Source organism: Vanacampus margaritifer, chromosome 15 (genome assembly GCF_051991255.1).
Source record: "Vanacampus margaritifer isolate UIUO_Vmar chromosome 15, RoL_Vmar_1.0, whole genome shotgun sequence".
NCBI classification, from domain to species: domain Eukaryota; kingdom Metazoa; phylum Chordata; class Actinopteri; order Syngnathiformes; family Syngnathidae; genus Vanacampus; species Vanacampus margaritifer.
In genome coordinates, this window is record NC_135446.1 from 4,872,229 (window position 1) to 4,885,309 (window position 13,081).

The 13,081-nt window shown below is 39.9% G+C and overlaps 1 protein-coding gene across 1 annotated transcript in view; it reads right to left on the reverse strand.

Annotated features, from left to right (window-relative positions):
* cerk (ceramide kinase) overlaps positions 1-13,081 on the reverse strand; it is a 31,281-nt gene that overhangs the window by 11,240 nt on the left and 6,960 nt on the right. Inside the window, exons 2-9 of the mRNA XM_077545323.1 lie at positions 8,129-8,239; positions 6,413-6,535; positions 4,549-4,674; positions 3,922-3,988; positions 2,453-2,598; positions 1,124-1,198; positions 885-1,037; positions 181-286 (exon numbers count right to left, since the gene is read on the reverse strand). Of these exons, the coding sequence (XP_077401449.1) occupies positions 181-286; positions 885-1,037; positions 1,124-1,198; positions 2,453-2,598; positions 3,922-3,988; positions 4,549-4,674; positions 6,413-6,535; positions 8,129-8,239 (907 nt within the window). The remainder of the gene's footprint in view (positions 1-180; positions 287-884; positions 1,038-1,123; positions 1,199-2,452; positions 2,599-3,921; positions 3,989-4,548; positions 4,675-6,412; positions 6,536-8,128; positions 8,240-13,081) is intronic.

Genomic DNA, 13,081 nt, shown 5'->3' on the forward strand with positions numbered 1-13,081 from the left:
ATCCCATTTATCTGAATGAAGGATTGGATTATATTTTGTTGAGTTCCAGTAGCTCCACAACAAAACCTCTATTTAGTTATGAGGATTGTACATCAGAGCCTTGGCAGAGGTCTGTCCTTCTCTGGTTGTTTTTTGCCACCGTCTCTTGTATTGTGTTTCTTTTGCGGCTGCTTTATTTACCCAGCTCGACACTGCTCCTTGTCCCTGGGGTCCCCCACATTGTCCTCAGCCGGAACGAACGAGACGGTGCCTTCATAATAGTTGTGACTCAGAAAGGTCTTTACCCCTGAAAGGAAAACACAGAGCCAGCCTTGAGAATTGCCGCCAATACCCTTCTGTCTGGTTTGTTTAGACCTGAAAAGACAATTTGGAGTCACTAATTGTGCTGCCGTTCCTCTTGTTTGGACTAAATGATAATAGCATGAGCACCTGCATTGTGTTTAGCTTCCCAGGATGCAGCTTTGGACAACTCACTTATCGGTTTATGTGCATAAAGGAATGCTGAGTTTTACTCTTGGAATCCAAATAGTGACCAATTTGCACTTGTCTAAAGCCCAAACTTATACTATAAAAGCCCCATTTAGGGTTGCTGGTTTTAGATGGCTGAATATTCCATTTTGCATGTGCATACGCTGCAATGTGTGGTGGTGTTATTGGTAGACAGAATTGAGTGGAAATGTATTGAATGTGAGTGTGTTGGGCAAATTGGTTGTAAACAAGTGCAGCTCAATCTAAATCACCTCAACCCCAACTATTCCGCTGTAAACTCCGGGTCACAGGTGACGTTAAATTAAGCTGGCACCAGCTGAAAGTTCAGGGCAGGAGACTGGCGGGTTAAAATAACGAGCGAGCTCATGCGTGGAGGTGAATTTAGCTTTTGCTACCCGACAGGTCATATCGAGCCGGGCCCAACCATCGCTGCCTCTCGCTGTCAGTCTGAATGTCGGCATAGAAGCCGTAGCCCAGCAACGACACCGAATATCTGAGGAACGTGTCTTTGTGGTGCACCGAGCACACGTCCATGGGTTGGGAATCACCTGTAAACACAGGTTGCGGCATCTTAACATTTATCATTATTACTAAAACATAAAAAAAAATAAAAAATACTGTAAATCTCACCCACCAACAATGATGTGCAAGGCGGATGTAACCGGATCGTTGGTTCCCACTGTAGCAAAGCAGATGCAATCAGTGGAGCCTGTTGATGACACAAAAGTACATGGTAAGGTATAATGCCATAGTAGGAGACAATTTCACTCCCGCAATTTACAGGAGTGCAGCTTTTATAAGTGACTTTTTCCACCAGAAACATTCCCAAGCTGTCAAAGTCAAATGTTAAGGGTACATTTAAGACGACTACCCAGTCGACAAGCCCATAAAAGTGCATGATTGCCATTTATTTTTCTGTCTTAAAAAGAGCGGCCATATGTTCACGTTAAAGGAAAGTATACTCAAATTACTTGATGCCTTGTAAGCAGTATGTTCCAAAATGACCCTCTTGAGTAAGATTAAGTGTACATGTATATATTTTTTTATCACCATGGACCATTAAAAAGGTAGTAAAAGCAGTGAGAGCTAATATAGTACCAGCATTCATAAACTGCAGAATGGTCTTATTTTAAGTATATTTTATTTTTTTTTTGTTGGTTTGTATCTTGTCCATGTTCTTAAAGGGATACTTGAGCCATTGAGACATTTTCAGTAGTAAAAAGTTATTATTTAGAATGAATTTGTTAACGTCATTATTTTTTATGTACAATTAATACCTTTAAAAACAAATTCTTCCACTTGCTGTCAACTGAAATGACATCACCTGAGCTGAGGAAGTAGGTAACGGAAACGGCCAATCATGCAAACTGAGCCATGATTGGTCGTTACCTACTTCCTCAGCACATGTGATGTCATCTTCAGTCGACAGCAAGTTGAAAATTTTGTTTTTAAAAGGTATCAATTGTACATGAATGAAGTTATCAAATTAATTCTGGACAAAACATGAACTTTTTACTGCTGAAAATGGCTAAATGAGTCAAGTATCCCTTTAACATTCAAAATGCTTCACATTTCAAATTGTCCTTCCCTGTTCAAATGTACGGTGTACACGCTTGAAAAGAGAATAACCTGCGGAAAGCATTTGAGCCTTCATCTCAAACAAACAATCCCGCTGTGCCCTGGTCAGCCCCCATGCTTTGCTTTTGAACCTTTCTTGAAATTATTGCCAAAATACCCCTCAGCTTGATTTCATTTATGACAATCGGAGTGACTGACCCTCCTCAAGCCTCCGGTGGGACTGCCTGCCATGTTGTCATGGCGACCCCCTTTAGTAACTTGGCAACGCAGTGCGATCAGCAGGGTTCGAGTTCTTCAGCTGTCATCTGATATACATGTAGCCTGGAAGTGCCTCGTGTTTCTCATAGCGTTGAGATTATAAACACAGGTATTGACGCAGACTCACCTGCAGGAATGATCCCGATGCGGAGGGAACACGGCGCCAAATGGGCGTCAGGCTGATTCGGGTCAATGCCGCGCTCTCTTTGGGTCCTGGCGACCAACCCGTGTAGGACCTCGCTGAACATCCCGTCTCCGCCCACACACACCACTCTACACACATGGGCGGCAATAAGTGTTGGCAACATTTGACATAGTAGTTTGTTTGACCTGTTGAATCAGTGATCATAGTCATTTAGTTCTGTAATTAGCTGTGTGTATGTGCATGTTCAATTTGACTTTGCGGTTTAATTAGATGCCATATTATAAGACACCAGGTGTATGTACACTGGCAGCCACACTTCCATCAGCTTGTCCTGGGGCAGCTGTGGTTATACTTACGTAGTTTGTGAATGTGTGAGTGCATGAATAATGTATCCATTGTAAAGCGTCTTTGAGTGTCCATATATATATATATATATATATATCTGATGCATTATTATTATTATTATTATTATCATTATTATTATTATGGAGGGTTTTGATGCCAAACTGTTGCTATGATTTTTATTTTTTTTAATGCTAAAAATCCAACAACGTTGAAAATTGGTTTCAGGTTAATTAGTGGAACTAGTGTAGATGGTGGCTTGTGGCAAGATTTTTTTATTTTTTTGGGGAGAGTTGTGGACGTTAATGGTGTAAAACGGTTTGAAATTATTTACCTCCATCTTGTTTTTCACATATGAACTGGGGTGTGTAAATTTTTTATATCCACTCATGTTATTATGATCTCAGTGGAACGTGAATATATTTTAATGAATTTGAATATTAATATAATAAAACAAAACATCTATACTTAGGTTTTTTTATATTACTAACAAGTTAGAATTATGTAAAATAAAGCACTTAGATAGCAAGATTATCTTATTGTTGTATTGTTAACATTTTGTACACTTTCCTGTAGGGGTGCGAATTGCCTAGTACCTTGTGATTCGATCTGTATCACGATTCATAGGCCACGATTCGATTCGATACCGATTAATCTTGATACGAATCGATAAGTCAATTATTGCGATTTTTTAAAACTAAAATTTAGAAAATACTAATCAGTAAACTTGTACATGTACACTGTAAGATTTGTATGAAAATGTACCTCAGGCTTATAACTGTGAGCCACAGTATTTAACAAACAGGTTGGAATCTGTTTCATGTTTGAACAGCATTCAAATAAAATATTAAGGCTTAATGTTCCATTAATATAACATTCTTCCATGCTTAAAGTGTGAAACCTAACCCTAAGTAAGATATTTTGTTGAATAATTCCATCAAAAATTGATCTTTAAAAATGGATTCGGTTGCATATGAATCGATACAAGAATTGTGTGCTGTAATATCGCGATATATTGCCAAATCATTTATTTATTTATTTTCCTGCTAAATGTTAAAATGGATAGACACATTTTATGTTGACAAGTAAAAAGCATCTCAAGGACTCACCCATCATATTTATCCAGATTGGCTTCCGTTTTCAAGTGATCTCTGGCGTGATTGGCCCGCTCTGTAACTATGGAGACAAATAAAATAGTAATTTCCTATTAGCTCAATGACAAGGAAAAGACAATAACCAACAGGCAAGAAAAAGTAGCGCAATTTGAAGTATTTACTGGACCCCATTGTACAGATTGATGTACGGGACAAAAGTGTGAGCACAGAGGCAACAACAACAAGAAAACCTAATTCGGGTCTCGTACATCACGGCCCCCAACAAAACGAGCCCGGTCCCAGAAAACAAAACAAAAATAAAATTCCAACTGTAAATCTGTGTGGCGTTCTTCTAATAACAACACAAATAAAAGACTTGCAAGCGGCTGCTGGTACTCCAGAGCAAACTGTATTCACTCTGATGGACCATCAATAGTGCAGACTATGTGTAGCTGCTGCAAACGCTTATTGAATAATAGATGTGTTTGGATACCCGAGTTTATCAGCTATCAGCGCCTCCATTAAGGTGCTGGCATGATTAATGGCACCATAAGCCCATCATATTCTCGCAAGCCTCTTCACGCCGACACGGGCGGCCGCGGAGAGTCATTTTGGATTTCAATGTTGAAGGTAGCGACCCACCAATCACGTCCGTGGAGATGCAGGCGCGGCACAACAGCGGCGCCACCTTCTGATCATAAATGTGCTTCCCTTGCCGCTTCCCGCCGTAGGGATTGATGTACACCAGCAGGCTCTTGGGCCGATTGGCTGCAGAGAAAGAGAGGGTATTAAGATGATCTTTTTTTGGGAAGGTGTGGGGGGGGGGGTACAAATGTGCACGGTGACATCGGCTTGATGAAGCTTTCATTAACAAGAGAACCTTCAACAGGGCTGCTGGAGAAATAATGAGGGGTGTGCGAGGCAATCGCGAGGTACTGCATCATTTGCCGATAAACCTGCAAAAAGCGCCCAGACGCAGAATGCTAAATGGCTTGTTTATGGCTGATGGAGAGGACCGCTATCGCACGACAAACGGCAATAGGACCAGCGGCGCGATTGCAAATGAATGGGTTCGGGATCGGGTGCTGCAGTCACGACGCAAACGGAATCCAATCAAGGCAGTCAAACATTCCAAATGTCCTCATCGTTGCACTTCCTAATGTAATTACGTCGCTGGAAAGCACTCAAAGGTAGAGCACTCAGAGCGCGGAGCTCTGCCAAGACTTGTCACCTGCAAAAGCAACGGAATGAACATTAACAAGCAGTCGTCTTAAAAGTCAAGTTTCTTCCAATACAGTTGAATCGACCCACTATCCAACCAGAATAACACAGTCAAGTGAAATTTAATTAAAACATGTCTAAAAGACCTAAATCAAAGGAATCGGGGGGAAAACATGGTTTTAAAATCATTTTCATTCACTGTTCACAATTTATTCCAATTGAGTGCAGCATAACAGCTAAATGCTGCTTCACCATGTTTGCTTTGAAACGTATGCTCCACTAATTGACCCAACTCTGTAGACCTCCATGCCCTTGTGGGTTTATATTCAATTAGCCCAAACCATTCAGTCAATTAAAGGCCAGTAGCAGTATTGTAAAATCAATTTTGTAGGTGACTTGGAGTAGACTCTGCTTTCATTGGGGCTGACAGTTTTAAGTGTGTAGGTTCCATCAACAAAAACTGGTTTGTGACCCAAATATTCCGTTTGAGTGTGAGGTGCCCAAACTTGTCTGACATCCATTGTGTTGTCATTTCTCTCCTTTATTCATCTCCCAATTTTCAAAATCTGAAGCCATGCAACAACGCCATCTACAGGGATGTCTTAGTCAAGCAGCATAGAACATGCAAACCCTACACAAGAAGCTCGTAGTTGAGAATGTAAGGTAGATTTGCTAACCATTAAATCATTCTAATGCCTTGACAGCTTGTAAAGCTCCAAAGCAAATATCATTCACATTGGCTAGGTTCTGAGCTATATCCTGCAATGCAACCCAATTTCAACTTGTGCGCTACCGCCATTTATACGTCTGTGCCCGAGAGGGACTTGCTTGCGAGAGAGCTGCTGAAAAGCGACTCATATTCTATAGATTTGCCTCGGGACTCCCCCGAGGGCGTCGACAAAAGACAGCGCTGAAAGAAATCCATGTTTTCTAAGAATAATAATGGCCTCTCGCTTTGCAAAATGGAAGGTTTTCCATTTGGATCTATATCAAGGCTTTAGCACTACTTGCTGTAAGAAATACACTTCTAACCGGTGATAAAACGGCTTGCCGAGGAGCCAAACATTAAATTCGATGAATAGAAAAGGAGGTGATGTTTTGAACGCCAGGCAAGGTTACACAAAAAATACACAATACATTTGCATCTAACTTGATGGTACAATCCATGTCATGTACTACATGAAGGCACTCTGCTACAGGCACACACAATTTTGCGAGCATTTTAACTTCAATCATCATCAAGGGAGTCGCGATGTGGTGTGTTTAGGTGTGCCAACATACTTACTTTGTGTTGACAGTTGATCATTGATTGTTTGAATCCATTGCTGGCAAAGTCCCAGATTGTCACAATAAAAGGTGATCTCGTCGCATCGCCACTGATTCTGTGTTGTCCTCCTCACGTAGAAAACTGCAAATATAAAAAACATAACAAATATATATATATATATGTATATATATATACACACATAATACTGATAACAATCTACTTGGTGAATATTTTGCAGTGTCACCAGCAGGTGGGTGATGTCATGATAAGAGTCCGGAGATGAAGCCATTTGCTCTCAGATATGAATCACAACATAGTTGGAGTGTGTGTGTGTGTGTGTTTCAGAACTTTCCAACAGTGGCTGTTTCCTCATCACCAAGGTTTAATACAAAGTTAAATGGAATGTCCCGCGGGGAACTTATCTATTTAATTTAAATATTTACAAAAGTCACAGTTTTGAAAATGTGCATGCCAAGCACTTTAAATTCCTGAGTTACTTGCTGAGCATTTTTTATTCTATAAGTAGTTTGAGTTGGGTCAATGTTTTAAGAGTGGGTGGCAAATCTTTCTATAGCCACCTGTAAGTGAGAATGTGATGTGCCAAGTTTTTAACAAAATATGTCAGGTTCTAATTCATACATTAGTCAACAACGTCCTTTCTTTTCGATATTGGCTCTGATGAGTTTTGTTAATCCGATCATCTTGTTTGGCAACGATCTAATAGCTCCAAAGCATTAGGGCCCCCTGATATTTTAGGCCTGTCTATCTCTACCTAAGATTGTCTTGGCAATACATTAGCCTTTACACTGAGGGCCGTCTATTGGGCTTATTTCACTTAGCATTAAGGAGAGTGAATATTGGCACACATCTACAATGGTAAATGATCAAGGTAAAAATGCATTACCAGTTGTGTGCAAATGTTGCAAAAGGCTATTGTGAGACTCAAATTCCAATGAAATTCAGTACTATAGTGCTCGTTAATAAGGCATGTAATTCAAGTTAAAGAACATCACAGGGATTTGCCATGCTAATTTCCCATTCTGGTGTAACTGCATATTCATCATGTGATAATCATTTCATATCTTTTATCACACATACAAGGTATCCCAAAAGACACTGTACACAATTTGTTTTTGTATTTCATTTTAGGTATCATTCCGACAGATGTGAGGCCTTGACAGTGTAGGCTGTCATTCCTTTGCCGTGGCCCGCTAGTTGATATTGAAGCAGTGTTGCAAAATTGCTGTCTGGAAAGTTTTTCAGTCCCCGACTGTGGTGTGAAGCTTTATGATCGTCACGCTGCTCCAACGCCAATTTGCGCTGTCAGGCTGTTTTCTCGACAAACCACACAGTGGAAGGTGTCCTCCTACAACCAGAACTGATGAAAACACAGAACTTCCCGAGCAGGCACTCTTGCAAAGTCATAGTTAGTCTACCCGAAAGACCGCACTGGAACTCGGCGTGAACAAAATCTCAGTCCAGCAGATGCTTTTTTGAGCATCATAACCTTCCGCTTGAAATTAAATCTTCTCAAACTGGTGCTAAACTTGCAGTCCAAGACAGAAAAGCTTATTTTGCAACGTCGCTCCAATGTCAATTAGCGAGCCAAGGTCAAACGAATGATATTCATGGAAAAACTGCAGTCATCATAGCTCCCACGTCTGTCTGAATGTAATGTCATGCCAAAGTGTGCGCTGACTATTGAGACATGTTGAGTGTGTACAATATTGGTACCTGTGAATGCATGTGGATTGAGCTGAAGGTGCTTTGTTGCCTTCGTCTGGTTGCTCGTGTCCGTCTTGTGCACGGCCACGATTTCGCACACATGCACAGCGTGATCGTGAGCTGTGGAGACATTATCACAATCGTAAATTATTCAACAAGCTTTACATACGCACACCCGGAGGGCGTGATGCTTTTTCGCTGATCGTCTGCTTAATGAGTTTTGTACTTGTTTGTTCGTACATACGCAGACAAAGCGCCTGTTTGATGAATATGAAACGTATTCCCACCTTCCAGTGGAAAGCAATGGAAATATTCATCATTTTCATATTTGTTGTTTGTTTGTTCATTTGCTGGTTTTCACACAGGATTACACAGAGAATGTAATGGATATATGGGCCTAGACTAGAGCAAGGAAATGTACAGGTATCATCTTATTTTACCAGGGAAATGAATGGGCAGGAAAAAATGCACCACGTCCCAAGAGATCCTGCGAGTGTTTGCTGAAGGAATCGCATCCCGTTGTCCGACTTTCCCACGGGAAGGCGATTTAAGATACTCATTTTCCAAAAGCTCCATATTTTGATGAAAGGACCTGTGCATCTTTTAGATAGGCTTGTTCATAAAAATATTTTTTTAAGTAGAGCGTGATCCGGTTTCCATTGATCCGTAGAGAGTGAGAAAGACGGGATGGGATGGATTGTCAGAAGACTTGGTGGCGGTTACATCAAACAATTTAATAAGGACTAATGGACAACTTGAAAGGAAGTGAGCATGGAAATTCAGGGCACTGTTGCACAGTCAATCTTTTGCCAATCCAGTCTTGACATGAATGGTTTTCCAGAGGCCCCTAAAAACTTGCGGAAAACTTAAATAAAAAGTATGCATGCTTCTTGCAATAGAATTTGCAATCAAAACACAGTTATGTAACTTGTGGGGTGCCACAGGGATCAATTATGGGGCCAGTAGCTTTTCTTCTTTCTGTGAATGGTATTACAACCATTTTGAAATTGTTAAAATGTATTTTGTTTGCAGATGACACCACTTAATTTTATACCGGGGAAAAAAATATATAATGTAGTACAAGTAATAGAGAAAGCATTTAAGAATATTATAAAGTGGTTCAATGCTAACAGACTGTCTATAAATATTAGTAAAACCAGATTTATGATTTTCAGTTGTAGAAATATGGATGTCGAAGCAACACTGACTGTGCAAGGCATAGAAATAGAAAAGACTAATGAAATTAAGTTTGTAGGTATAATTATTGATGAACATTTAGCATGGAAAGCGCATAAAGAATATGTCAAATCTAAGGTAGCACAAACCGTAGCCGTGTTACACAAGGTTAAAGAATCATTGAACAAGAACGCTTAGTTATTGTTATATAATTCATTGATTGTTCTGTACCTGACCTATTGCATTGAAGTGTGGGGGTGCGCAGCCAAAACCTACACTGAATCCATCTATCTTTTACAGGAAAGTGCTAATCGTGTCGTTTTCGGTTGTGGATACAGAGAGCACACAAATCCAATATTTATACAATTAAAAACTTTAAAATTTAATGAATTGATGGCGTTTTACTGCCTTAAAATATTTTATAAACCCATCATGAAATGTTACCAGTTAATATACAAACTAAATTTATGAAAAGGGAAAGTGAGTACAAATTAAGAGGAGAAGACATTTTTTCAAAACCTAAATATAGAACAAAACAAAAAGAAAGATGTATTTCAACTCATCAAAGTGTCAGTCTGTGGAACAATCTGGATTGTAAAACAATATCTTCTCAGTCTATTTGTAATTTTTTTTTATGTATAAAAGCACAATTACTGCAAAAATATATATAGCATAAGGACACGCAGTTGAATTATTTTGTAGTATTGTTACACTGAAAGTGTGTTTTGACCGCTCGCTGTCATTCATTTTGTGTGAGTGTGTGTTTTTGTGTTGATCAGGGGCAGACAAAACAAGTTTCACTTCTTTCATTTCTTTTATTTTACTTTGAATTTAAATATTAATAGATATTGTCTTTTTTTCTTTTACAAATGAATGAAATAAATGATTGATTGATTTAGTTTTACAAAAACTTGAAAAGATGGAAACAAATTGCCTTAAGGGTCACGAAATAGAAGGAAAACAATTAGAAAAGCCGTTAACTGGTGACATACATTTAGTTATCTAAGCTTATACTCTACTCATGAACTGGGGTTTCGGGCAGGCGTGGCCACTTTAGAGCGCCTTGTTGTTTCGGCTTGGAAAAGCCTCACGGTGGAACAGTGGCATATGTTACAGCTATAATTTGGCAGCGTTGTGAAGAAAACACTCTCCTCTGTGGTGTGTCATATTTAGAAGACTTGTTTAATTTTCACTTTGCAGGGTCTTGAAGGCTCATATCCAAATAGGTTTTACGTTTATCCATTCTTGTAACCTGCTCTGAGTTGGTCTCGTTGAAAAAGAACAGCTTAGTGATGGGAAAGGACCTCGCATGCGTAGTTGAACTGACCTCTTCAACTTTCTGGGGCATTCATTCCTCCCCGTCTCTCCCTGCCGAATTATGAAGTTGATATGGCGAAATGGATGACGGGCGCCGCGACATATTATTTCTCTCCGGGGAGTCTGGCCAGGAATGGGATTTCATTTCCTTCTCAAATAAAGATGATGCGGCGTGCGGGCATGAATAAGTTTACGGCCATCGATATTCACACTTTGACAAATAGGCAGAAGAGTGATGGCCTTGAGGGGAATAGCGGTGCAGGGGTAATATGACATTCACTCCAACAATTTAAACATAATGTAAATGGAATTCAGACAGCGCATGTACAGAATTATTGCATTACTCTTAATTACACGTCTCATCAGGTTACATGGGGACTGCCCCTAAAAAATGCTGCACGTGGATTCTAATATGCTGACAAAATAGACACGTTATTTATTTAATAGGTGTAACAGATAAGCAAACGTAGATGATTAATGGAGGAAATGTGTGTGTGTATGTATAATCAATAATCACAATACAGTAATTATACGACATTAGTCAACGTGACTTCACCCGTGCAATGTTATCGTGTATATTGTTATCTTGTTTATAATAGTGCTGATCATGCTTTTACTCCCTATCTTAAAGTGACATGCAAGAGGAAGACAATCTGGGATTATTTTCTGCCTAGCAACAAGTGACCTAGACTAGAATAAGAAGTGCCGGAATTTTAACATCTTTTGTAAGCAATTTGAAACAGTAGATGGCATTCCTATATCACTGCCACTGGAAACACACACACATACACACACACACAGATTGATTATTGGACCATTGGATGTGCGCACACAAATACACAATAATCCCATCAGCACACACACGTACAGAACACATCCCCTCCACATGCACATTTGCCCAAGTTTTGAGCCGAGTGAAGTCCTCTAAGCTACATGCTAAGCCCCTCGGCCATACAAGGCCCAGATCCTCTCTGCTCTGCTCTGACATCCTTTCCCTTTGTGCTCCAGAAGGATCTTAGTAATGGCACTCGGCCACAGTGAGTAGCCTATTCATGCCGCGCGGCTCAGTGTGTTGCTTTCGAGCTCAATAGGTCGCCTCGCTGCTCAATGTCAGTTTTTTGGGAACCGTGATGAGTGTGTGAGTGGAGAGATTATCAAGTGAAGAGGGGAAAAATATTTTCTTGCTCTTAGTCTTGGACTGAAAAAGTAGGTTGAAGACAAGACAAGCACTAAGGAACTTTTCAACCTTAATAAAATATTTTCATAACTCTTCTGGTGAAACATCAACTTAAAACTAGTTAAATGGTACCTTTGCCATGGCCTGACGGGGTTTGTATCATATTTACTGGCACTAAGCAACTTTGAGGAGGATGGTAGGAACACCGCCACACAAAAAAATACAAATGTGCTGACTGCTTTATGGCATACGTGACTTCCTTCTTCCCATTTGTTTACAAAGACAGAAGCCAATATGAATGTCGACGCACAATTACTGCTTTCCTGGCAGAAGCTGCAAAACAACTGAAAAGTTTTGTCTGAGGAGACAAAAAAGAAAGAAGAAAAAGGGAAGCTACCCGGATAAAAGGACAGTCAAGGTTCAACAATGGCCCGGGTTTCAATCACTGGCGTGAGCTCAAAAACGATGCCATACGCTTGTCCTCATGGGAAATGTGGTCTTCCTTCAGGTATAACATTACCGCTTTTGTCTATATGGCGCCTCCATAATCAATTTGTCATTACTGGGGCCCAAAAAGTGAATCAGGTGTTTAATACATTTTGGGGTAACCTAAAATTGTGCTGATTTATTTTTGATTGAATCATGTCCTGTCATGTCATCGTGTCATGCCGAGGAACATAATCCTTCAAATAGTGTCTTGAGATGTGATGCCGTCGCCGAGGTTTAGCTCAACAGAAGCGCTTTGCGTTCATACAGCGGAGGCTTGCTGGCGGGTGGGGGCAGCCGGTTACACACTAACTTGCACAATCTTGTTTACCACTTCTCCAGTGACAACTCTACCTTTGTTCAAGTTTCCTACACATGGATTGTATTATAGTTCCTGTATTTTATTTTTTAATAAAAGAGTTCAAGGCATGTGTGTCATATAAATGTAAGTAAGGCACTTTTTGGTCTCAGAGTCAATGAAATTGAAATCCTCAGGCTCATGCCACTTGTTTTGATTCTGTCATATGAGCTAGATTATTGTAATGTGTGACAACACCAAAAACGGATTTCTAATAGAAAATGAGTCTGTAAGCACATGACAAAAGTCATTTTTAATGCCTTCCTCATAAAACGGTACTTATAGCAATTTGTTACATTATTACATAATGAATGGAGCTGAATGAGTGACAACCTTAAAGGGCTCCAATAGTAATTAACAAGGACGGAACGTTATCCTATAAATGTGAAACAAAAAGGACCTTAATGCTGATGTAATGGTTGTTTAGGATGCAATCTAAAGTCGTTTG